At 44.9% G+C, this 27,173-nt stretch overlaps 1 protein-coding gene across 2 annotated transcripts in view; it reads right to left on the reverse strand.

Annotated features, from left to right (window-relative positions):
* The window catches only part of DYRK1A (dual specificity tyrosine phosphorylation regulated kinase 1A), a 74,229-nt gene that overhangs the window by 36,558 nt on the left and 10,498 nt on the right, over positions 1–27,173 (reverse strand). Inside the window, exon 2 of one of the 2 annotated variants that reach the window (XM_066314172.1) lies at positions 13,856–13,934. The exons of the other annotated variant lie outside the window; for it this stretch is intronic. Within the exon in view, the coding sequence (XP_066170269.1) occupies positions 13,856–13,865 (10 nt within the window). The 5' untranslated portion in view covers positions 13,866–13,934. The remainder of the gene's footprint in view (positions 1–13,855; positions 13,935–27,173) is intronic. 2 annotated transcript variants of the gene reach the window in all.

The raw sequence follows: 27,173 nt of genomic DNA on the forward strand, positions 1-27,173 counted from the left end.
CAAAAACAGAAGGAATTCTTCAAGGTTCAGTCAACAACTCTGGGAAAAGATCAGAACCAGAATCAGAATCAGAACCAGAATCAGAATCAGAATCATTAGGTTGGAAGAGACCTCCTGGATCATCAAGTCCAACCAGGACCACTCCAATTCCTGCTCATGGCAGAAATGTTAATGAAGTTCTAACCCCTAAAGGCTTTTAATTCAAACAAAGCTGTGCCCTGGTCTGGTCAGGGAATGTTCCCAGTTCCTGAGGACACTGTCAACATCACATTTACAGGCCCCAGACACAACTGTCCTGCAGTGCAAAGGAACCATGACCTCCTACAAAGTCATGTCACCAAGGGTGAAGTCACTGCAAGTCGAACAAAGTGAAACAATAACACACAAACTCTTTATTGAAAAGTTTAGGTATCAATGAGCTTCAAAGCTTCAGCACTGAGGTTTTAAAAGTGGAACAGAACACCCAGCTCCAGGCATGGCACAGTCAGGACTCAGTGAACACACACGTGAGGATGAGTCTTGGAACAGCCTGACTCTTCCCTGGCAGGCAGATGCTGAGAGCAGAGGGAAGAAGTTGGAAGTGCCCTCCTGCCATGAGTGAAAACTCATTGGAGTGAGGGCTGTGGTGGGAAGAGATGATGGAGAAGGGGCCAATCATCAAAGAAATGTCACCCCAATTAAATGTCACCCCCAGCAGGACATCAACAGTCCAAGAGGGCAGTTATCAAACAGTCCTCAAGGCAATGGGATTTAGGTTGCCCAGAGAAGCCCCTGGCAGTGCCCAAGGCCAGGTTGGACACTGGGCTTGGAGCAGCCTGGGACAGTGGGAGGTGTCCCTGCCATGGCAAGGGTGACACTGGAAGAGCTTTAATGTCCCTCCCAACCCAAACCATTCTATGATTCCATGAATTTGGAGGAGAAAGTATAAAACAAGCCCAGGATCTGCCACCTCTTAAGATGTTTCTAAAAGGCAACAAGAGCCACATAACTCATCATTCTCACCACTGCCACGAAGCTCAACTTTTTACCAAACCCACCCAAGAGTTTAAAAGCCTTTCCATAAAGAAAGAGCAATATTGTTTCCCGTGCTCCAAAACCACTGCAGGAAGCAGGGCCTTGGTGCAGAAGGAGCAGAAAAAGCCCAAAGCAGCACCTGCTCCTGTTTTGCAGCACCAGTTTTTCTGCCAAGCAGTGGCGACACTCGGGGCTGTGCTCTGCCAAAGCATCTGGGTTGAAAGCACCACGGTGTTGTTCCCTGGCACTGCTGGCCAAGAGAGCACAGAACTGCTTCCAAATGTCACTCAAGCTCACACAGCTCCTCAAGACTTCTTCGGGAATTGGTGGGATTGCTGGGATTTCTCAGCAGCTCCAGAGAGCCCAACCATGTCTGAGAAGAAGGTGACAGAGAGGACTTCCCTGCTTTTTCTGCCTCAGAATAAGGGGAGACTTCTCAACATCTCTGCGAACAAAAGGGAGTGGACAGAGGTGGAAAATTGTCTTTGCCATCATCTGTGAGAGGAAATGATGGCAGACCCTTCAGAGGGTCACGGCATTGACCACCTTTAGCCAACACTTCACTGTTTCAAAACATCATCAAAGATTAAATGATTTTGCCAGGGGAGGCTCAGGGGGGAGATTGGGCAAGGAAATTTCCCTGGCAGAGTGGTCAGGCCTTGGGATGAGCTGCCCAGGGAGGTTTGGAGTCACTGTCTGTGGAGTGTTCAGGAGGAGTCTGGAGGTGGCCCTTGGAGACAGGCCTTGGGCTGATGCTGGTGGCACTGGGGTGGTGGTGGGACTGGATTGAACTCCAATGTTTAACAAGCCTTTCAGTGAAGAAATTCAGTGAAAAAATTCCTCCTGGTGTCCAATCCAAGCTTCCCCTGGCACAGCCTGAAGCCTTTTCCTCTTCTCCTGTCCCTGCTCCCTTTGAGCAGAGCCTCCTGTTCCATGGAAAGCTCAGACACCACAATCATTTTGTGTTCCCAGCTCACAGGATTTCATTCCTAAGGGCCAGAACCACATTAGGCACAGAATCACACCTGGAATTTCCTGGGCTTGTCCCTTCCTTTGTTAACTGTGCTGAGGATCCTCCCAGAGAGGGCTGGAGAAAAAAACTCCCCGACTCTCCAAAGCTGAGCACAGCGATGCCTCTCCATGGAGCATCTTGTCCAGATGCTTCCAAAAACTTCCCGAGGCATTTCTTGTTCTCCAAGACCGATCAGTTCCTGTCTTTGAATGAGGAAAGGCAGGCCCCTGTCAGAGGTGCCATTAATCCAAAGGTGCAGTACCTGTCTAATTACCTGGTCTTTGATGAGATTCCGACGATTCATTAGGAGCTGATGTTGAAAGGAGCCCAAATGGCTTTGTTTAAGTAGCTGCTACCCAGACTTGCTCAGAAGACACCGATTCACTTTTCTCTAAATTGATCAAAAGGCTTATCCAGGAGGGAGATTAACCATCTTCCTAATGGGTATAGGCAGCTTCTTGGGAAGACACAGCTACTGCTAATCTGTTATCGAGGATAATGTGGGTTTTTTCGATGGCAAAAAGATATTGCTAATAAACTGGGATCCACGGGAGAGAGTGTGACACCAAGTCAAAGAATAAAATACTGTAACCAGCCTGTAAATACTGAGCAGGTGTATCTGTGCAAAGGGGATTTGCAGGGAAGGAATTGGGTACAGGGTACCCAGCTGGGGATGTCCCATCCCTGGAAGTGTCCAAGGTCAGGCTGGACAGAGCTTGCAGCAACCTGAGATCATGGAAGGTGTCTCTGCCCAGGGCAGGGGGTGGGAATGGGATGAGTTTTAAAGATCCCTTCAACCCAAATCATTCCAGGATTTTATGAAACCAAGAATTCCCTTCTCCTCTCTACCAACCCTGCCCAGAAAAAAAGAAGTGAAGCAGAACTTTCATTCATGTTGCACAAGTTATAATTCATGGAATTACAGGACACAAATGATTCCTCAAAGTGTCTGAACATCCACTGAGTGTTTACTCAAATACCTGCAGCCAGAGTGAAAGACTTCAAGTGAAAAGACGTCACTGGAAGAGTTTTGAACCCAAATCCCTGCTCCAGACGAAGTTAGCTCCCAAATTCTATTTAAGGAAACTGCCTTCTATTGAAGAAGTGGAGTATTCAGCTGGCTCCGTTTTGGTGGCACTTTTACTTTTTTTTTTTTTTTTTTTTCTGAGCAGAGAAGTGTCAGAATTTTTGCATTTGGATGGCAGCCTATAGAGCCTGGATTCCTCCCAAGAAAAAATGAAGTTGCGCTTCTTGCCTTCCCCTGGAGCTCCACATGCCTCCAGACATAAAAGAAAACACCAAACAAACAAAAAAAACCACACAACAACTACTTTTTTGCCTTTCTCAGGATCCAAACAGTCGTTGCCTGGGGCCTTTTGCTACCAGAATCTTTGTTGGAAAACAAAGCTGAACACAGAATTTAAGCTGAAGGTGCAGAATCTTAACTTGAAAACTGACCCATTGATTTGGGTGTGAAACGGCCTCTATTTTTTTTTTTTTTTTTCCTGAGGAAAATCTCTTTTCTTCACAAGAGAAGTCATGAAGGCTCTTGGAAGTCAGCCCAAGTCAGAGGACAAGAACAACTTTACAGATAAAATTTCTCAGAAGATGGAAGAAAAGCTGAACTTTCGGAGGAAAGCAACACAAAATTCTCCCAGGCTTTGTAACGGAGAAGGAAGCAAAGGAATATTCCTGCAGCTGCAGGTCAGGGAGAAAAAAGAAGATACATTTCTATATATATATTTATATATTATGTATATATAACAACCCTGGGTTTTTTTTTTTTTTGCTTTGACAAGAGGGGGAAAAAAGCCATTTTCTCCTGAGACATCCGAAGTCCAAAGGGAAAGGAAAAAGGACTGAAGGACAACAGTGGAATTAATGGCTGAGGAAGCATGGAAGCAGCAGCTGAGTATCCCTGCATCCAGCACAGCCCAGGAATCCTTCCCAGCAGCAGCCAGGACAGGGAAGCAGCACAGATGTGTGGCTGCTGCATGGGATGGGGAATGCTCCGTGTACTAACAGGGAAACAGCTCTTTTTGTCTGGGAATCGGTGCTCTGAAATCTCCTCTGACCACATCTGCTCCTGCAGCTCTCTGCTGGCACAGTTTACACATCAAGTCTCTGCCTTGAGACAGCCTCCTTCCAATCAGTGAAAATGGCAAAGCAGGAGAGGCTCAGCTGTGAAGGGAGTTTTGTAAAATCCTGGGATGGAAAGAAAGGAAAACACGTCACAAGTATGGGCCAATAAGTGCACTGCTCACCTCCACATTCTGGGCTGTGACCCTTTTTCTTTGCAAGATTTAAAAGAAGTTCATGCTCTTATCAAACACCTGCCCAGGGGCTTTAAAGCTGAGGAATAATCAGTTGATTCTGAGGATCACCAAGGACAAAACACAAGATCATCACAAAACTGGTCTAAATTAAAGCACACAAGATTAACTTGTTTGGGTTTTTTTTTTCAGCTATTTTTTATTACAATTATCTTAATGCTGGGATCAAAATTTTCCTTCAACATCTCAGCTTGCCCAGATTTGCTGTGGCTGCCCCTGGATCCCTGGCAGTGCCCAAGGCCAGGTTGGACACTGGGGTTGGAGCAGCCTGGGACAGTGGAAGGTGACACTGCCCATCCAGGGGTGGGATAAGAAGATTTTTAAGCTCCTTCCCACCCAAACTATTCTGGGATTCCATGACCTCAACAAGTCAATTTTTCTGAAGAACTGAATTTTGGAGAAAACTCCAGAGATGTGAATATTTAAGCCTACAAACAAACACTGTTTTATTTTCCATCCCTGTCTGAGCCTAAGCACCAGAAACATCCTTAAACTCCACACCGTGGATCCATCACTGGACTCAGGGAAATCTCCAGGAATTACTCAGCACTGGGAAATGATGACTTGGATTTTACAGCTGGAAGTTTTACAAACTAAAGAAACAAGAATAAATCAATTACCAGATTACTGGGTTTTTGAAGGGCCTAACACAGAGCCTACCATGAACATCTGGAACTCACCTAAAGTGAAGCTGTAAATGGAATTAGGATGGACATCTGCTGCCTTTCAAATATTTTGCTAAACATCAGTAAGTGAAATATTTCAAAAGGTCTAATTCCCACTTTTATTCCAAACTAGCACAAAGCCTCTGGATTACTGGAAGGTTCAAAACTTGGGAAATATATTTGGCTGGGGGTTTTAATTTATTTTTTATTTTATAAGCTAATATAATACGTGTAAACCATTATTCCATCCCTTCATGAAGATAAAACCCAGTTTTATGTTCAACCCAACTCGTGGAGAAGGATCTGATCTACTGAGAGGCATTAACAGCAACTCAGAACTCACATTAATAGGCAGGTGAAATCACAGATACTTTTATCAATACATAAAATCTTGGAGAACCACTTCATTCCTTTTAGGCATCTTCAGGACCTTGGAGGAGCATGAAGATGTCAGTCCTGTTACAGCTAAGACAAAAAAACCATGTCTGGATCTCCATGTGTTGCCAGAAATTATTTCTTTTTCTGGGGGGCAAGGCAGTCCTGAGGAACTGTGGACTTTAATCACAGCATTAAGTATTTCCTCTATTTTAAGGCCTCAGTGCCTACAAAACCAGGTAAAAATGAAGCCAGCTTCATCCACACCTTCACAAACATCATCCTCCTCCTCCTGTTTATTTCCTGGCACAGCACATCTGATCCCTCTCCATCACATCTGAGGGAGCACAAACAAGTGGCAAGTTCACCCCAAAATACTGAGCTCAAAAGTTTAATTTTTTTCTGTGATTTTAATAAAGAAAAAGCAAAGTGTTGGATGGTTTGGCAAACTCGAGGTTGGATTCTCTGTTCATGAAGTGGATTCAGCGAGATGGAGAAGTTAAAGAGTATTGCACACAAAGAAACCAGTTAAAAGATCCAGAATTAACCAGGAAAATAACAACTTCATACTCTGCTCTCTGCTTTCAGCCCCAGTTTTTTAAGGGATTTACAATAGCCAATTTGTTAGGAAAATGCCAGCACCAACAGATTCCCAGGGGGAAGGAAGAAATCAAGAACAAATCTCTTTTCTCAGTCTGGAACTAAACTGCTGCCACCTGCTCCACCTTTGCAGCAAAGATGTTCAACAGCTGCTTCTGTGTGCAATAAACTCAAATCCACGTCCCCAAAGGTATTTTTGGGATTTAACTCAGCCAGAAGTCACCAGGGGTTAGGTGTGAGTGTCAAGGAGTGCTGAGTCTCAGCGATCAGGTTTTCCCCTTAGGCTGGGTATTCCCTGCTCCTCCCAGGACAACTGGAAGGTCAGAACCTTAAATGTGATGTGTCACTGCTAGGAACAAACGATGGTTCTTGCTCTTTAATCTAATCTCTGTCCTTAACAGCTCATCAGCCAACGTGGGTTTGAGACTGTGGCGTCACAACGGAAATGTGAGAGTGAAACATCCCCGGTTTTACATTTTCCAGGCTGAATTGTGCTCCTAAATCCAGCAGGGTTTAACCAGACCGTGCTCAGATGATGTCTGAGCTGCACCCAGTGACATCAGAGGGCTGACAAATGTGGCCTGGAGCTGCCTGATGGAAATATCCAAGCTATCCATGGAGAGCTGATCTCAAACTGAGACACAGAAACTCTGGTAAAACCTGGTGAGAGGAACTTACTGCCCTGGGTATGACCAGGGAAAAACTCTGTCATCAAGCTGAGCACATCCATGTTGCTCTGGAAAGTTCGGAATTGAGTAGTTTGATCCCAGTTAGGCATCAAGCAAACACATCTGGGCACCACTGTCTGCAAGAGGGTTTGACAGAAACATTACAGACCACATATCACAGATTCATTGAATAGAACAGGAAGCAGCAGCCTGACTGAAAAAAGAGAAATACAAAACTTACAAGTCAGAATGTCCAATTTCAGCAAGATTTAGGGACAATATTTGACCAGTTCCTGCCTCCACTTTCCTGATGAAGTATTAATAATGGAATCCTCACCAAGCATTGCTCAGGCCTGGATGTTAAGGGAGCCATCCTATGGTGTCTGTCTGTCTTTTAAAACCTAACCCCAAAGGAACAGAGCTCCAGGGATGGGGGCAGAGGTCATTTCCACCTGGCTCCATCATTTTTGAAGGATGGCTCCTACAAACATTTGCTGCCTTGCTTCTGGATTCAAGACAAAATATGCTCAGGAACTGAAGTGGTACCATTTTATATCAAGTTTCTCCAGTGATAATGAATTTTGGATGTTGGGAAAGGGGCTGAGCCTGGAGAAAAGGAGGCTCAGGGGGGACCTGGTGGCTCTGCACAAGTCCCTGCCAGGAGGGGACAGCCGGGGGGGTCGGGCTCTGCTCCCAGGGCACAGGGACAGGAGCAGAGGGAACGGCCTCAGGCTGGCCCAGGGGAGGCTCAGCTCGGCCAGCAGCAGGAATTTCCCCATGGAAAGGGTGCTCAGGCCTTGGCACTGCCCAGGGAGCTTTGGAGTGCCCATCCCTGCAGGTGTCCCCTGGAGGTGGCACTCAGAGCTCTGGGCTGGGGACAAGGTGGGCACAGGGGGACTGCCTGGGCTGGGAGGGCTTTTCCAGCCTCAGGGATTCCATAAATACCCAGGGAGTGCTGTTGGGTGCAGATCTGCACCCTGGGAGCCCTTCAGGGTGAAATCACACCTCACTGATCTCAGGTATGATCCTTGGAAAGCTGCAGAAGCTGCTGAACTGGTGCTGCCCGTGCCAAGGGCATGAAACTCCCTGTGGATATGAACCAAGGGCCTTTCCCTGGAGCCCAGGGCTGAGATTCCCTTCAACACTCACCCTCACTCCCAAAAATTCACTCCAAACCCTCCCAGGCCAGGCCAGCAGGAGCAATCCAGGAACATCTGCTGCCAAAAGCAGCAGGAACAGGACACAAAATGGGATGGACAAGGCAGGGCCACTCCCAGCAGGCACCTGAGGCAGTAAATCCCTGGGACAAGGCACAATCCCAAGCTCCAAACTCAGTTTCACCATCCCACTGCTGCCTTGCCCAAGAGAACATTCCCTTTTTGTTCCCACACCGAACGCTGACTTTAAAAGCTGCAGGAAAAAAACTCTGTATTTGCAGTGTTATGTTCATTAGAGGCATTCCCAGTGAGCTGAGCAATCATTCAAGAAATAGAAAATAATTTTTAATAGTTACTATTGCAATTTTTGATCTGAATTTTAATTTGGTTTTGTTAGTAACAAAGTTTTTCTTTGCTCTTTGAAATCAGCAACAGAAATAAATTTCAGCCCTGCAATAAAAGAAATCTCCTCACAACTTAAAACTTCATTGGAAGTTACCTCCAAAGGTTTGTAAAAGAGGATCACGTGCATTGGGAGGCAAAACAAATAGAAATAACTTTTCCAGAATATTAACTATATAAAAGAACAGCAGCATCTAAAGATTTTCTGATTCAGATGCTCTGGTCTGTTCCTGAATAAGGAAAGCAGAATCCTCCACCAGGCTGTAATTCCAGGCCAAAATCCTGGAATGGGATTTTTTATTTCCTCTTAGATGGGGGTTGAGGCTGAAAACTTCAATTTTCAGTATCACAGCTACTGAACCATTCTGGAGGAAGGGAAAAAAAAAAAACCAAAACACCCAAACCCCTTTTCTCTTAAATAGGCAACTTCTTTTTAAATATGGATGCACGAATCTAACTTTAGCTGTCCAGGTTTTCACATTGCTGCTCTCAAATACAGAAAGTGGAGCATTAATTTAGTCTGTTGACTTCAAGGTTATCATTCATTGAGGTCAATGACTCCATCTCTGAAAAGCAGAACTTCCACTTGCAGTCTGAGGAGCTCTGCCCTTCCCCACTGATTTCACACAAAAACTCCCCCAAACCAGCAGCAAGCCCTGTTTGAAAGGGATTTCTCCATGGAAAACCAGGGGATGGCCCTGTTTGAAAGGGATTTCTCCATGGAAAACCAGGGGATGGCCCTGTTTTAAAGGGATTTCTTCATGGAAAACCAGGGAATGGCCCTGCTGCAAAGGGATTTCTCCATGGAAAACCAGGGGATGGCCCTGTTTGAAAGTGATTTCTCCATGGAAAACCAGGGGATGGCCCTGTTTGAGAGGGATTTCTCTATGGAAAACCAGGGGATGGCCCTGTTTGAAAGGGATTTCTCCATGGAAAACCAGGGGATGGCCCTGTTTGAAAGTGATTTCTCCATGGAAAACCAGGGGATGGCCCTGCTGCAAAGGGATTTCTCCATGGAAAACCAAAGCTCAGCCCTGGGAATTTCCAAGCCTTCATTAGCTGTTTGGATTTCAAACTTCCCTCCTAATGAGTGGTTTTGTCTCAGATGTGATTTTTTGTGGCATTTTCTATTTATGGCAAACTTGTGTTGATCTGCTCAGCCAGGACCTGAATGTCCACCAAAAACTCTCTGGGAAGATCCAGCTGGACAAAACCCAACTGGAACCACTGGCCCCATCAGAACCAAAACCAGTGGGAGCCCAGCAGGGAGGCAGCACCTGGACCTTTTTTTGCTCTTTCCAAGCCTCATTTTCTGCCAACTTCCTTCCAATCCTGGTTTTCTGTCCCCAACTTTCAGCTCCCAAAGGTGCCCAGGTGCGCCATCACCTCAGTGGAACCAGGACCAGCATCTCCCTCAGCCACATTCCTGTGAAGCCACATCCAGAGAAGAGAAAACATGGTGCTGGGCCAGGAATTTTCTGGATTTTCCACTTGCAGGGGCTGTGGCTGAAGCAGTTCAGGTGACACAGGTGAGCTCCAAACACAGAGCAGCACTTTGTTCTGACTGCACAACAACAGAGGGGTTTTCTGCTTTGGTTTGTGGGGGTTTTTTTAACTACTGACATATCAAAACATCCTTTAAAACAGCCACAGGCTCAATGAAATCAGCAACAAAAACATGAAATAGGAGATGTGAGAGCCATGGCCCAATTCTCCATTTCCATCAAATCAACACCTGCACACCTGAACTCAGCCCAGGAATTCCCAGAAATCCTTCCTGTGGATTTGTTATATTTTAATAAGGAATACAGAGAGAGGACAGGTATCTGTGTGAGAACTGACCATTTAATTGCTCTTGCAGTATCCTTATTGAAGAGTATTGGATTGGCTTTTTTGTCTTTTCCAAAAATGACCTTTTTTTTTTTTTTTCAAGTTGAGAGCAATATGAGCACCTCCAATGTCTTATCAAACTTGACTACACCATTATCACATTTCCTTGGTTCTCAACATCTCTGGTGCATCCAAGAGAATTCCACATTGATGAGGATAATTTGCTGTAACCATTATGTTACTCTGTTTTCTTAACAGAGGTTACAAAAAAGAAACTTTGAGCTCTTCAAAAGCTTAAAAATCAGACAACTCAGTATTTTCAGATCCATATTCCTTAAGACTCCAGCAAAACTACAAAAATCAAAGCCAAATGATTTTTTATAAGGGATCTCAATAAAAAAGAAGAAGAAGAAGAAGAAAAAAAAAAAAGAACAACGAACCACTGAGCTCCACAGGAGCAGGACAAGGTGTAGCAAGAACTCTGGAAACACAAACTTTTCAATACAAGATGAATCTTTGCTTGTAGGAGCCCAGGATGATCCCAAATTTGACGCCACCACACCATGAAAAGTGAGTGTGGGTAGGATAATTGACCACCAGCCCAACTACACCCAGAACTGTTTGGTTCCTTGCTTTCCCAAAAGGTCCTGAGGGACTTGCAAAGGACAAAGAAATGAAAAATTCCCATTCTGAAAACACTTTTTTGTCACAAATCACCTTCTAAGGCATTCCCTGTGTTAGCACAACAGGACTGAAATACAAACTTGGCTTTTCCTGTGACCAACTGAACCCCAGCTTTGCTCATTGCAGTGTTTTACAGAAAATCAGAACAGATCCTTCAAAATTCCCAAGTAAACACAGAATCAGAGAATCATTAAGGCTGGAAAACACCTCGAGGGTCATCAAAGTCCAACCATTATCACAACTCCAACCCTACCCCAACTCTGCCTTGTCCATGAACTCAGGCACCACATCCACAGGTTTCTGAACATTTCCCAGGGTTGTGATTGCAGCACCTCCCTGGGCAGTGCCAAGGCCTGAGCACCCTTTCCATGGGGAAATTCCTGCTGCTGGCCGAGCTGAGCCTCCCCTGGGCCAGCCTGAGGCCGTTCCCTCTGCTCCTGTCCCTGTGCCCTGGGAGCAGAGCCCGACCCCCCCGGCTGTCCCCTCCTGGCAGGGACTTGTGCAGAGCCACCAGCTCCCCCTGAGCCTCCTTTTCTCCAGGCTCAGCCCCTTCCCAGCTCCCTCAGCCCCTCCTGGGGCTCCAGCCCCTTCCCCAGCTCCTGCCCTGGACACGCTCCAGCCCCTCCAGGGCTCTCCTGCAGGAGCCACAACTGGACACAGCCCTGGAGCACAGAGGGACAATCCCTGCCCTGCTCCTGCTGGACACACAATTCCTCACCCAGCCCAGGGGCCTCTTGCCCACCTGGGCACCCCTGGGCTCGTGTCCAGCCCCTGGCACCAGCACCCCCAGGGCCTTTTCCAGCTTTTCCAGCCCCTCTGCCCAGCCTGGAGCTCCACGGGGCTGTTGTGACCCAAGGGCAGGACACAACACTTGACCTGGTTGGTGCTCACACCTTTTGCCTCAGCCCATGGATCCAGCCTGTCCTGATCCTGATCCCTCAGCAGAACCTTCCAGATCCACACTCCTGCCCAAACTGGTGCTGCCAAACTGGCTGAGGGTGCACTCAATCCCCTGCTCCAGATCACCGATAAAATTACTGAAAATCTTTCAGTTCCCCAAACAGCACCTAAAGTGCCCTTTTGCTGGGTGTCCTACATCTGATACAGGGCAGAAAGAGAAGTTCAAAGTGCTGCAAGTTTGTTTTCCTGGTGAGTCAAACTGGAAAACAGCTTTTAATATCCCCATCTCTTCAAATTTTCACTTTCCTGTCTTTTTTCTTTTTTTTTTTTTTTTTAAAGCAGCGGACCTTAATACATTTCTGTGTTTTCAGCCTAAGTGGTGATGTAAAATTAAAGTATTCCATGGTAGAAGTGAGAAACTCTTCTTCTTTAGGGGATTGTTTCCCCAGTTCTGCTGTGGTTAATTGTAGGGTTTTAGAGCAGCTTCCAGGGCAATGAAGTCCATTATAACAAAGAATTTATTGACCCTGTAGAAGCTTCCCCCCTTTAACCAAAGGTGGTTTAGACATTACCAGGCACCTCTGATCAGCCACCTTCAAGAAACCTTCTTGAAAATGCAAGAGAGCCATCCTTAAAAACCACAAAACCTTTCAATTTCGGGGTCTGAGCCCTCCCCAGGTACTTTGAACTACTTGAGACCGAGATCAGCAGAGTCACCAAATGACTCCTCCTGTCACTGCCCCACAGAATTTTCACAGGGCAGGGTCTCATTTTGAGGCCTGCAAATTTTGTTCATTCTCAGAACCTCAGCACACCAAGCCTGGCCCTCCCAATAAATAGAAAATGCAAACAAATCTGAGTTTTTTAACTTCCAACACATCAGAGGCCGAAAGGTCTTTGTCCTGGTTTTTGTTGATCTGTATTTATCAAGGGACTTGTAAATAAAGAATTTGGGCTGCAAGAAGACAGAATTACCACTTATATTCCTAAATCTTGTATCCACTTCTATTCTGCAAACTCGTAATTCTACAAACTCAAGACCATCAGAAATTCTGACCAAGACTGAAAGTGCTTAAGTTGGAAGTTTTAAATCAGATCAATGCATTGCAATGTGAAACTGAATTCTCTCAACCACAGTCATACATAAGGTACAATTTCATAACATTATCTCTCCTTTCAGCTGTGGGATGAGTATTTTTAAAGCTTTCAAAACATTTCCTCAATATTTAGGTTCTATTTTAATCTGTCACTGCCTACTAGACAGAGCTCCCCGAATCTGATGGGACATCAATTTTCTAGACTTTTAATGCCTCTCCTCTAGATGTAGATATTTAAAAGGAAAACACAAAAAATGAAATATCCCTTCGGAGAAGTTTTTTTTATTTCCTTCTCCTCATCTTTGCCCAACCTCATCTTAGAATTCTTTAGACCTGCTTTGACTTGAGCTTTCAGCACACACAACTCACACGAACAGGGGAGTGGAATGAGAGCTGTTTGGTTTTCAGGGAATGAAATCTCCACTTCCAGCATCTTGGTCCTAATCCAAAGGCTCCATGTAAACAGACCCTCCAAAGCTGTTTATGCACCAACAGCTGATGCAACTGAAAACTGTCAGTCAGGAGATGAGCTGGATGCACACGGAAATCTGCCCAGCTTTTTTTTTTTTGTTTTATTCCAGCCCCAAGGATTCCTGGGGTTTAAAGCTGAACAAGCAAACCGAAGATCTGGTTGAAGTAAGGACATTTGGGGCTAAAAAATCAGAGCAACTCTCCTGGATGAACTGAATTTTATTCTATTTCTACTGCTCGGGATTTTTCCGTGTCGAAATAGGAATTGTATTTCCAGCAAAAAGTAAAAACCAGCCAGTGAACCTCCAAATAACTCTTGGCACTTCCATCATTTCTGATTAGCCAAAAAAAGGGAAGAACTTCCTAAAATATCAACCAGTCCGTTTAAATGGCACCTTCAGAAGCATTCCCATTAAAACTTTGGAAACAACATTCCCATTCAGGAAAACTGTTTTCTTCCTAGAAGAAGGAAGAGTTTTCTGAGCTGCAGGAGAGTTTTGAAAGGGCAAAGAAAGATTTCAAAATTCTGCAGGTTCTTAAATATTCTGCCGAGTTGGAACAACATCATTTAAGGAGACAAAGAATGGAACAGCAACAAAGAGCACATCAACAACATCCAACATTTTTCATTATAAATGTCAAATCACCTGTATGCATCGTCTTCTTTCAAGTCTCATATCATCCTGCAGGGTTGTGGGGACAGGGGGAGTCCAGCAGCAAACAACACTGAAAAACAGAAAGAAAAAAGAATAAACTTCTGAAAGTGCAGCCACAACTGCTCAGTTCAACCCCGAGCTAAACCAAGGAAATCCCAACAGAAAATGAAGTTTTCCAAAAGGAAGAGCAGAGACAGGCATGATAAAGACTTATCCTCCAATGGTACCTGGGTTTAAAAAAACTTTAAGTGTCAAAATGGTCAGGATCAACTTAAATTTCAACTGGGCATTGGATCAATCTCAACACTAACATCATCCCAACAAATTGTCAGTCACCCCTCTTTGCCAAGCCCTTAAATGTGTGGATTTTCACAGCAATTCAGGACGATATTTCTAAAACACAACTGAACTTGAGGGATTTTCCTAAATCTACAAGCTATAGAATTCTAAATGCATATGAATTCCTAAATGTTAAAGTTTCTCCTCATAGCCTGATGAAATTAAATTAGGCTCACCTTGCTGCAAATAATTAAAATACACTCAGAAAAATAAAATGTTTTATTTTTCAGGATTATGAACAAATATGAACAATTATGAACAAAAAAAAAATTACAATTAAAACCCAAACCACAACATCCAGCAACTAAGAGTGGTCAAAGCATTTCTCAAGCATTTGTTTGTCACTTGTTCTCCAACAAATAATCATCAGTAACCTATGGAAGTATCAAACCCACTTCGAATTCCTGAGAATTGGAGAGAATTCTCTGCAAATGACTGACCAGCTGGAATTGGAGAGTTATTATTATTTAAACACCTCCTGAAATATGTAACTTCAGGCGAGTGTGAGCAGCCTAAAATGCTCTCAGACCCTGCAATTTGAGCAGCAACCGGCGCCGTTCGCTCCATTTCCCCCCAACAATGAGAGTCCAAACCCTGCCCAGCCCACCCTGGGCCCTCCTGCCATGTCCCTGTGCCACTCCAGTGTCACACACATCAAAGGGAAGGGGGCAGGAGGACAAGGAATTGTGTTTTGCATCCATGGAGGTGCAGGTGTTGCGGTGGTTGTGTTGGTGGGTTTTAGGAGCAGCTGGATTTTTGCTGTCGTGCCTCCCCCCCAAAAAAGTGAAACCCTAAAAGTGGTGATCCCATATCCCGAACCCACAGGATTTCTCTGGCACTGTCACATCCACAGCTGCCAGGAGCTCTGCTGAGGCCACAGCAGCTCCTATAAACTGGACACTCTGGGGCCTAAATCTCTGCAGTTTGAGGGGAAGGTTTGGTCTGAGTGAACTGACCCAGCACAGGCAGCCCTGGGGCTCTACAGGGAAAAAGAAAGAAGGAACAAACTCTTATTTAAACAAACTGACAATGGAATCCCAGAGTGGTTTGGAAAGGAGCTTAAAGCCCATCTCATTCCACCCCTGCCATGGCAGGGACACCTCCCACTGTCCCAGGCTGCTCCAAGCCCAATGTCCAACCTGGCCTTGGGCACTGCCAGGGATCCAGGGGCAGCCACAGCAAACCTGGGAATTCTATTCCAGCCCCTCCTCACCCTCCCAGGGAAGGATTTTTTCCTTTAATTTTTCAGTCTGAAGCCATTCCCTGGGTCCTGTCCCTGCAGCCCTTGGGAATTGTCTCTCTCCAGGTTTCCTGGGGCTCCTTCAGGCCCTGCAAGGCCACCCTGAGCTCAGCCCAAAGCTTCTCCTGTCCAGGCTGAACAATCCCAGCTGTGGCAGCCTTTCCTCCCAGCAGAGCTGCTCCAGCCCTCTGCTCATCCTGGAGCCTCCTCTGGGCTCTCTGCAGCAGCTCCAGTCCTGGAGCACCAGGTTTGTCCATCCCACACAGGTCCCTGAAGCTGCAGAGCCTCACTCCCATCTCTGAAATCTCTCTCTGGCCAATATCCTTTATTGCCTTGAACTGCAGCACCTCTGGGTTTACACCAGGATTAACTGATTATCATCAAATTATTATCTAAACCAGGACGCCTTTGCCAGCACAGCAGCAGCTCAAGGACTGAAGGCATCACCCTCTTGTCTTTACCACCCTCCAGCTTGATCCCCTCCCAGTGCCACCAGTGCAAGACCAGTTTCAATCCTAATCCAGTTTAGGTCAAACTATCAGCAGAGTTTGAGCAATTTTCAGCCAAAATTATCGTGGAGTGTCCAACCATTGTCTGCTGCCCGTTCCACACTGGGAATGCTCAGCTCCCAAAGCAGCTGCAGAGGTAACCACAGAGTTATTTTAGAATTTAGGAGACACTTTAAGAGCTACCAACACTAAGGAAGAGCTGCTGATGTGAGAAAGTCATTAACAGGTGATTAAGAGGAATCAACACATTTCAGAGCTGAGCAGGAACACGGATCCACCCCAGCTTCAATCCTCTTTCCGACTCTCCACCAGCCCACCTTGGAGAACTCCAGTGGAATTCCAGAGTGGAAAAGCCCCGTTTTCCAAGGAGGGCTTGGAAATCTCAGCAGAGCCCAAAGCCCTGTGCCAGTAACAGTGTCACAGACACACAACACAAAAGGGTAACAATTTTAGGGTTGGTTTTTTTTTTAAACAGATACAACCAAACTGCACCCAATGGCCCAAACTCAGTGTCCTCAGCCGTGTCTGCATTGCCAAGCCCTTAAAGCAAAAGGCCTTTCACACAACCAGCACAAAGGCTTCCTGGTTTAGATAATAAATTGATGATAAGAGGAGGCAAGAGCAAATCCTACTCATGGCACAGTCTGTAAGATCATTACTAGAAGAATCCCCTCAGTAATAACATTTACTGGACTGTAAGAACCCAGTTTCATCTCCTTGCCGGTATAGGACAGAAGTGAATTGGAAATAAAGGAGGAGAGGAAGGAACAGATGACAGGAAAGGTGGGAAAAAGCAAATTATTGAAAGTGGTGGAGCAAAGAGGAGAATAAAAGCTGAAGTCTTTTATTTAAACAAAGAGAGAAATTCTTAGAAATCACCTGTGCCAGAAGTTTACCTGGTGCTTTTGTTTCCTGTTTTCCTCTCCCCTGCCCAGCCCAGGCTCCTTCTAGTCCAGGTTATAGCCACGATATCATGGAGATGGTGACACTGAATAACAAAACTTGGACTTTTCCTCCCACCCCAAACCTGGTTTCCCTGCTGTTCCCTTTGAAAATTAAAACTTTACTCCCTGTGTTCCTTAGGAGCATCCATCCCTTCCTGCAAAACTCAATACCCACCACACATCAATAGGTTCAGAGCAGATCAAAGTCGGGTTCAGAGCAATCAGATCTCTAAACCCCTAAAAGTTAAAGTGCAAAAACCATTATGAACATGAAAATTTAATGAAAAGAGAAGTCTGCTGGGGAGGGGTTTACTTTTTACATTTTACTAATTAAAACCCTCCATAGAGGGACTTATTTTCCTTATTCAGGATCACTGTATTATAGGATTCAACACGGATTCTGTTTGCAAAGCCAGGTTCAACTTTTCTCCTTTGAGAAACGATTATTTTGTAATTTTTAAAGTCACAGGCATGGAACAGAGAGAAACCCCTGCATTTCTCATGGCTACACACACTGCTGGCAGAGCTGAACATAATTCAGGTCACTGACCTTCGGTGAACACGGGCAGGCCTGTTGCTAGCAACATCAAATATAAATACTTACTTAGAAACCACCTCTTTTTTTAAAAAAAATTATTTACAAGGGAAATTATCCTGAGGTACCCACCATGAAATTGGGGGTTATTAATACGCTGGAACAGAATGGATTTAGACATCTGAATTATGCAGAGGCAACCCAGTGATGAGGTTTGATGGAAGACAAACTGAGCAAAAAGATTCCTCAAAGACACACGGGTTTGGTGTTTTATTTCAAACCCTGCACGGTGAAATGTGAAGTACAATCAATCCAATTGGAATTAGATTAATAAATCTGACAGGGGGCTCAGTGACTGACAGCTTCCCAGAGGGACAAAGCTGAGGAATTCCAGAATCATTGTTTTGCCAGCACCCAGCACAGGCAGCAGCGCTTTGTTACAGGGAAACTCCATGTGTTTTGTGTCTAAATCAACACAGATCTGAAAGCTAAAATCACCTCCAAAATTCAAATTCTCTGCTGTTCTTGTGACCAACACAGGTGAGGATCAAGCTAAGGAATAATTCACAAGAATGAAAATGGGGGAAAAAAAATGGCCATGCTGTACTGAGCTCTGCTTTGTACAACAACTCGGATTCACCTGCAAAATCACAGCAGAAAATTAAAGGTAAATTTATTATTCCAGCATTAAAAACCAATATATTCCTGCCCTCTGTGGGCACCTGCAGGTTCTTATGTACCCCACAGCAAAGACACTGAGTACTAAAACACAGGTAAATGAATTTGTGGTCAGCATCACTCACATCTGTCCTGTTCCTAAAGAAGTCACAGATCCCCTTCTCCAGCTTTGATTTCTCTGGGATTCTGGAACACTTCTTAGCTGAACGCTTTCACTGGAACAACAACTACTTTAAGAGCACAAAATCAGGGAATCATGGAATGGTTTGGGGTGGAAGGGACCTTAAAGATCACCCCTGAGCAGAGACACCTTCCACTGTCCCTGGTTGCTCCAAGCCCCATCCAGCCTGGCCTGGGACACTCCCAGGGATGGGGCAGCTTCTCTGGAAAAAGCTTTTAAAACTCCCCATCTTTTGGTTTTCAGTAAAAATAAAGTATCTCTCTTCAGGTGACTTTGTGTAACTTACAGAACCATGAGCAGCCACTTTCTCTGGCAGCTCATCCTCAGGCACGGGGTGCAGCTCTCTCCTTCCTCAACGTGGGAGGAAAATTTCAAAAAATTTGGAAATTGAGCATTTCCCTACATCACTGGGGAAAAGACAACAAGAAGCAAAATTGAGTTTATAAAACTGACTTCCCCAACACAGCCCTCACCCTCCTGAGGAGCTGCAATGTGCACTGGGAGTTTCCAGATCAGGACTTGTGAGATGCTCATGAACCAAGCCCAGCCTAACCTAAAACATTCCCAAACACGATTTTTTAATTTTTTTTATTTTATTTATATATCTATATCTATATAGATATATCTATATCTATATATATATATATCTATATCTATATATCTATATATATATAGTTTGTTTGTGGTTTTTGTTTGTTTTGGGTTTTTTGGTGGGGTGTTTTTTTGGTTTTTTGGGGTGGTTTTTTGTGTGTGTATGTGTGCGTGTGTGTGTGCAGGAAATGATTTTCGGAATTCCAAAAAGCTTTTTGGTTCCTCTGGAAAGAAGATGCTGTGAATGGTTTCGCTCCCATGCTAAATTTACACCACGTGATGCAAGAAGCCATGGGTGAGGTGTGAAAGCTTGTGGAAGCAGCTTTGCTGAAATCAGAGTTTCTCACCCAATTTCAGGCCTGGCACAGGCAGCAGTGCAGTTGCAGCAGAGCAGGAATTTCTTCCCAGCAGCAGCAGCAGAACTGAAGCAGCTTCTGCCCTTCCCACTGCTGCTGCTGCAATGGGACACTCAGCCAACTGCACTGGGGCACTGGGAAGCAGGAGAAATGCAAGGTCACAATTAATAATCCACAATTATTAATCCACAATTATCAATCCCAATTCAGTCCTCTAAGCTGTGGCCAGTGGTGGTGCCAAAATACCCTCAAATGCTCCTAAAATACAACCAAGTGTGATTTGATCAGTCAGACCAGGATTAATTAACTTCAGATTGGAGTTTGAGTCTCTGAAATACCTGATTTATAATGTTGTTTTATAAGACATAATTTTTTTTTTTTTTACAGTTCTAAACATGTGCTGCTTCCCAGGTGTCTGAAGGAACTGAAATGTTAATTTTGTAACTGACCCATCCAGCCCGAGAAGTTCAGGATTTGTTTTTTTAAATATTCATTCCTTCATGTGAACCCCAGAAGAAAGGCTGTGGTTTTAGGAGGAATTAAACTGACACAGTGAGGGGGGGGAGAGGAGGGGAATAAATGCCACAAAAAAGGTTGAAATACTTGAGATTTTTTAGATAATTTGCATCTGATGCTTTTACTTACTCACTGAGTAAAAATATTAATTTTAGAAGCACAAACTTCAAATATTTTGCAGTCCACTGACCTTATAAGGAACCTCCAATTAAGAGGGGGGGGGAGTGGCTCTTTTTTTCCACCCACTTAATAATGTCAGACAAAAGTCAAACCACTGGATTTGCATTCCCCTCCCACCACCAAACAAAAGAAAAGATGCTGCAATACCAGGAGCACGGGAATCAAGTCATACTCCAAAGTGGAACATACATGAAGGCTGTAAATTAAATTTATCCAGAGGAATATGAAATGTTTTGCAGAGCTGAGATTTTTTTGCAGGTTTTTTTGGGTTTTTCCCCCCTACAGATGTCCTCAACAAGGCCAATAATTCCACGGACAAAACCTGTTTCTGTTCCTGGTGGCTGGGAAAAGAACTTGAGAAATGCAAAGCCAAACATGCCCTGCTACAGAATTGCATTCAGCACTTCAGGAGTCTCAAGGGAGCACAACCTTCCTCCTTCTCCCTCAATTTCGGAGCCATAAAGGAAGAAGAATTACAGGAACACCTAAAACTGCCTCAAGTTTCTACAGAACGTGGCCAAACCACTCAATTTACAGATTTTTACTACAACCTTGATATTACACTACAGCTGATTATTCTTACAATTTAGTGGTCACACTACTACTAGCCTCATTTTTTGTTGTGTTCTTTATTTATAAACTCAGAGACCTGGCAAAGGAGGGGACTCAGGTGCAGCCACCTGAACTTTTTCATTCATGCTGGAAAAAATCAGAATCAACCTTACTCAGACCACAACAAACAAAAATACTCTATATATTTATGAAGATCCTGTGCAGCTGCTGTCCCACTTTTAAATGAAATAAAGCAATTTCTCCAGTTCCACTGACAGTTCTGGTGTTGCTCTCAAAGATTTAAAATCACTTATTTCAACTATAACAATGTAGATGTTTGTTGCCTTGGTATGGCAGCACCTTTAATCTTGAAAGTTTCCAAAATATTTTAAATACACGGAGATAGGCACAGATTTAGTCTCCCAAATTAAAACAAAACAAACCCCACTACAAAATAACCAAACACACAAAACCGACCACACCAAGGTGTAGCTGCTGGCTGGCTCTGTACAGAAATGGTGATAATTTGTAAGATTTTGGCTTAGTGGGGGGTTTTTGAGCCATTTATAGGTTTGTGGATATTTTTTCAGGACTTTTGGAGCTTTTCAAACACACCAGGAGCTGCTGTTTAAATGCTGCTCCTCTGGCAGCTCCCACTGACAACTGCAATGCCACAACCTTTGCCTTTCATTATCCACATTTAGACTGGACAGACAAACTGCTCCTCCAGCTGCTTTTAACTTGGAAAACACCACACCAGCTCCAGCTTTCTCCAGACATGTCAGGAGAGAAGCACCAGGTTTAAAATCCTTGCTCAACACACAAACAGCAATCCCTATGAAGTTCATCAGCTTTGAAAACTGACAGTGCTCAGGTTCAGGCTCCAAGAGAATCAGATGCAGTCAACTCCACGGGAATAAACAGAATTATGTGATTAAAATCGTTCTTTTTAAGCTGAAGTCTCCCAAAAGCCAGAGGTGATGCTGATGTGGCTGCTGTGTTCCCAGAGCCCTCCCTGTCCCTGTCCCTGTCCCTGTCCCTGTCCCTGTCCCTGTCCCTGTCCCCAGCCCTTCCTGTGCCACACCAGTGAGTCAGGCAGCAGCTCAGCAGCACTGAACCCCTCACTGCTGTGGGCTTTGCTGCTGACTGCCCAGCTCCACGGCTCAGCCTCACTGACACCTCTGCAATTCCTGCCTTGGAAGGGACCTGAAAGCTCCTCTAGGGTCAGGGCAGGGACACCTCCCACTGTCCCAGGCTGCTCCAGCCCCAGTGTCCAGCCTGGCCTTGGGCACTGCCAGGGATCCAGGGGCAGCCACAGCAAATCTGGGAATTCCAGCCCAGCCCCTCCCCACCCTCCCAGGGAAGGATTTTTTCCCAACATCCCACCTGAACTTGTCATTTCTCAGGTTGAAGCCATCCCCTGTGTCCTGTCCCTGCAGCCCTTGGGAATTGTCTCTCTCCAGGTTTCCTGGGGCTCCTTCAGGCCCTGCAAGGCCACCCTGAGCTCAGCCCAAAGCTTCTCCTGTCCAGGCTGAACAATTCCTGCCCAAGATCCCGTCCAGCCCTGCTCTTCTTCATCTTAAAACCATTCCCTGGCTCCTGTCCCTCCATCCCTTGTCCCCAGTCCCTGTGCAGCTCTCCTGGAGCCCCTTCAGGCCCTGGCAGGGCTCTGAGCTCTCCCTGGAGCTTCTCCTCTCCAGCTCCCCCAGTCCAGAGGGGCCCAGACCATCTCCCTGTCCCTCCTCTGGACTCACTCCAGCAGCTCCACAGCCTGATCCTGGGATCCCCAGAGCTGGAACAACATCCCAGGTGGGATCTCCCCGGAGCAGAGGGGGAGATTCAGAGCACGTGAAAGCCATGAATAAATAAAGCTCCCACATTTCCCTCCCATTGTTCACTCCAAGCCCTTCCATTTCTCAGAACACACATCCTTGTCAGCTCCAAACGTGGTGGGTTTGGTTTTTTGGTGGTTTTTTTCACTAAAAATGAATCATCCCTAGGATAATATTTGTTAACTTCCCATCCTTGAGGATGGGTTTCTGTTCCATCTGCAGCACATTTGCCATGGCCTTATTCCCCGGTTAAGGAAGTGCTGACCTAGAAAACTCTCATTGAAGAAGGAGATAAACTAATGAACTTCAGGAAATTTTCATCTCAGCTGGGGATGGAGTCAAAACACCTTCCTCACACTCACAGTTCCAAGGTCTCGTTGCATTCTCTTTTCAGCTTCCCTCCGTCCCTGCTGTTAAGCAGAATGTTCAAGCAAATCTTGGTATATCCCAAGGTGTACTGAGATACAGGCAGGGGGAGGTAATAAGCTGCAAATTCCTCCGTTTTTAAGTGGTATTAAAATCCGTAAGAATAATTCAGGCATCCTCCCCAAGTGATAAAAGCATGTGGATGTAAGGGAGAAAAGCCAGTACAGACACTGGGTGCAGATCAAGCAGCAAAAGCTTTACTGGGTACATTTATTTTCATCAAATATTCACCCCCAAAAATACAGTTACTGGTAGCCCATTGGAGAATCCAGAATATTTGTTCTCCTAGATAAAGCCATTAAAAAAAAAAAAAAAAAAAAAAAAAAAAAAACCAACAACAACAAAAAAAAAGCTCAGAATGTACTAATTATAATCTGATATGTACCCAAATTCCTTAGGATTTCCTCCAGGAATTCTTCATATCCATGTATGGATACCTCCAAATAGAATTATCATTTATCAACCTTCAGTGACCAAAAAGCCACGACAATCTTTCAAGTGAAATGATTGCCAATCACCCCTAGAAGTTCATTATCTCCTGTTTATTAATGTGGCAAACAATGATTTTTTGGAGCTTCAGGAATCCAACAAGAGGCTGGAGCTCCCCTGCCATGAGGTGATATTCACTTGGTCTAACTCGACTTTTATGAGGAGAAATAGAAAAAGTTGAACCTTTGGGACAAGTTGATGTGAACTTCACCAATTCCAGCATCCCAAAGTGGAGCTGACACTGATCAGTCTGATGTTCTCTCCCCAAGATACTTCTCATTTGTTCAAGAAGTAGATGCTGCACTAAATCTTTGACAAATTTATCCAGTTAAGTATCTAGGTCATGGTAAGACTAGACAATTTTATTTGATAACAGTATCTCTGCCAGTATCAGAAGTTGATAAGGGCCTTACCAGAAAAGTTTGGTTTCCTGAAGTTATTGGTGTTTTTTTTTTCTCTGATAAAAATTCGTAAAATGGTTTTAGTAAGGCAAGTTGCAGGAAGGAAACGAGAACAAATTAAAGAAAAAAAAACCCAAAAAAAGTCTTTTAAATCCAGATCTTATAACCCTCCAAAGAGCATTCACAATCACCAAGTTCAAGGTATCCAGGAAATAATAAAGGCAAGAAAACCTTTAGTGTCCCACTGAAGTTCACACTCCCAAGAATAGCCTGGGATGGATGGAAAGACTCCAAAACAAAGCCACTTTCCCAGCAGATTGTTTCTTTACTTTTGATACTGAGCTGGTGTGTCCCATGGAATGATGTGCTGTGCTTTTCAGGAAACACTGCTGGGAAAAGGGAACTTCTGATACAGAGCTGCTCCTGTTCCCCTGCTGTGAAATAAGTCACCAGGAGGGTCCTGGGTGTGCTCTGACACATTCCAGGGGCTGCCCAGGGAGCTCTGGAGTGCCCATCACTGGAGGTGGCACCTGGAGGTGGCACTCAGAGCTCTGGGATGGGGACAAGGTGGGCACAGCAGCCACTCAATGACCTTGGAGGGTTTTCCCATCCATTTTCCAAATGATTTCATGAGTCTCTGATCCAGCAGCCAAGGCTTGGAATTTGCCTTTTTTTTTTTTTTTTTTTTTTTTTTTTTTTTTTTTTTTTTTTTTTTCTCAGACCTTTTTGTCTGAAATATTTCATGGACAGTCACAGTCAACCCAAAGCAACTCGGGGAAAAGAGAAATTTGGCTTGAGGAGAAGTGCCATGGAATGCCAAAGAAGGGGGAAGACAAGCACCAAGCTACAGAATTCTGTGCCTAAGGAACCTCAGCTACTCCTGGAACTGAGCAGTGCCACGTTGGTCAGCACAAGACAATGAAACACTCTCAAAGAAGTGGTTGAAGACACTCTCAAAAGGAGTGGTTTATTCCATATCCAAGCAGGATGGACAGAGCTCACTGGGAAACTACTCAAAGGGATTAAGAAAATTAAGGAAGAAAATCATCAGGCAAGCTGCAAGTCACCAGAGATAGATACAGCATTTATGAGGAGTAATTTTACTTACTAAGAGACAACCATCGTAATTCACACTCTCACTGATGTTTATTATCATGTAAGAATTCCAAATCAATCCCATCTGGAGAAAGCAGGTCTGGCTGGGTACTTCCCCTGCTCCTGCCCTCGGTCCACCCAAAAATCCAAGGTGGATGGGCAGAAGAATTTCATTGCTTTTTTCCTGCCATAAAGACTAAGTGTATTGCCCAATTTTCCAGTTTTATTTGAAGTCATTTTGGATTGTTAAAATGTGATGGACATTGAAATGGATGGATTTGGATATCAAAGCATGAACACTTCTGTTTACTTTCCCAACTAACAGGTAAATAACGATCAATAAGATTTAAATAATTTGGGCTAAAATATTGGGTATCTGAATGGATGTGAAACTGGTCACCTACTGAAGTGGACAAGCAAGCATGGAATTTCCAGAAGAGTTTGGGTTGGGTTTTAACCTAACTGGCCCAGCTGCTGGTTGTGTGGAATAGAAACACTTCTTTATGCCTCCTTCGTAGAGCAAGAAGAAGAAGAAGAAAATGAAGCACCTTCACAATTCAGCACCTGGTATCAGGAGGTTCTGTTCCCAGCTTATACTGTGAAAATACCTTTTCTTAGAAGTTAACTTTGGGAACTTCAATTCATCTTTCACTGTGTCCAAAAAGGAAAAACACATTTGGTGTGTGCATGTCTATCTTAAGGCAACACAGAATTCAAGTGAAAATTCAAAAGTGCGTGAGACAGAGAAGAAACCTCGATGTTGTATTGGTCTGTGGTAATGTTTTGGGGGGAATGCACAGAAAATTAAAAACTTGGGGTTTCTTAAGAAGTTTTAGTGTTTAAAATTGGCAAGGGAAAGGAGAAAGAACAAGAACTGAGCAAGTTACAGTAAGAGAGGTGCTGGCAATGACTTGGGAGAAAAAGGACACAAAGAGAAGTCAGAAAGTTGTTTAAAAGCTGAGGGAAAACTCGAGGAGGAGCAGAAGAGAAAAGAGAGCAAGAAGAGGAGCACCAGGAGAGTGGGAGGCAGAGATGATTCCCAAGCTGAGGCTGAGCTGGGATGGACACACAGAGCAGCATCCCAGAGAGCTCCAAGTCTGAGACAGCCAAAAGTCCCCGAGGAGGGGACAGAGAGTCAGAGAGGATGATTTACCACAGCAGGGGTGGCAGGAACCCCTGGGATGGTGCTCCCCATGAATTGCCAGGACTATCCAAGGGCAGCCTGTGCTCCTGCCCACCCACACGGCCCATTCCGGGATCCCTGGGCTGGAGTAACCCGATTCCCGCCCCCACACACGGCCCAGCCCCAAAATACAAAACTGGCTATTTCCACTCGCCCTGAGAGGCGGATTCACTGCTGGGCCAGCACAAAGCAGCTGGGAGCACAGAGCCCCAAGGCAGGGAACCGGGAGCTGCCCAAGGAGTCACTGCCTTCAAAGAACTCCTGGTTGCACTCTTTTGCCCTGAACAACTCTTCCAAACATCTCCCTCCAAGTGCTGCCATGATCTCCGCCCTGTGCAGGAACTTCCCATCACTTTGCCAACACTTGTAACATCATCAGGTTAATGCTGGCCCTCACCTCTAGATGGTAGATGAAACACAAAACTAATTCTTTCTTTTCATCTTTATGCTGCTTTTGGATCTGTTATTTCAAATTGGGCACAGGTACAGGTTTGAGGAGAGCAAGGTCATTTGCAGGAGTCCCTGGACAGATCTGGGTGGGTGGAAGGAAAAAGGGGGAGAAAATCAATGTTGCTTGAGATCTTCTCTGAAAATCCTGTTCTTGCTGTGCTGCCCTTCAGCATCCCCCCAGCACTGGAATTCTGCACCAGCCTCTGGCCTTATCTCATCCTAGAAGACTGATCTGGATGAAAAAAAGACAATGAAGTCGTCTTGAATTTCCCCCAAATTTAAGAGGGTGTAGCCACAGAAGACCCAACAATTCCAATCTTTATTCCCAGGCTTCCCTCCACTGCCAGCACCACCAGCAGGGTCTCAGGACTCTGGCACAAGTTTGGGCAGCTGAAACTAGAACTCATTATTTTAGAAGAGTTTTCTTTAAGACATTTAACCAATTTGCCCTCTAAAACCCAAGCAAACTGAAGCACAGAAGAAGCTGGGTCACATCCCCAGTGGACACTGGCACAGGGAACTCTCTGTTCCCCAGAGTGGTCACTCCTTAAGGCTCAGAACTCAGAACTCAGCCCTGCCAGAAAAATTGGAGCTTCTGGACCAATAAATGGAGCTGTGGATGTCCCATCCCTGGGAATGTCCAAGGCCAGGCTGGATGGGGCATGGAACAACGTGGAAAGGTGTCGCTGCCCAAGGTTGGAATGAGACAGTCTTTCAAGATCTTTCCAACCCAAACTATTCCACAATTCCATGTTCCAGTCACACAAAGTGGACAAATCCCATAAATGCCTCCTTCCTCTTCCATATAGAAG

The sequence above is a fragment of the Sylvia atricapilla genome, chromosome 2 (assembly GCF_009819655.1).
Source record: "Sylvia atricapilla isolate bSylAtr1 chromosome 2, bSylAtr1.pri, whole genome shotgun sequence".
Lineage (NCBI taxonomy): Eukaryota > Metazoa > Chordata > Aves > Passeriformes > Sylviidae > Sylvia > Sylvia atricapilla.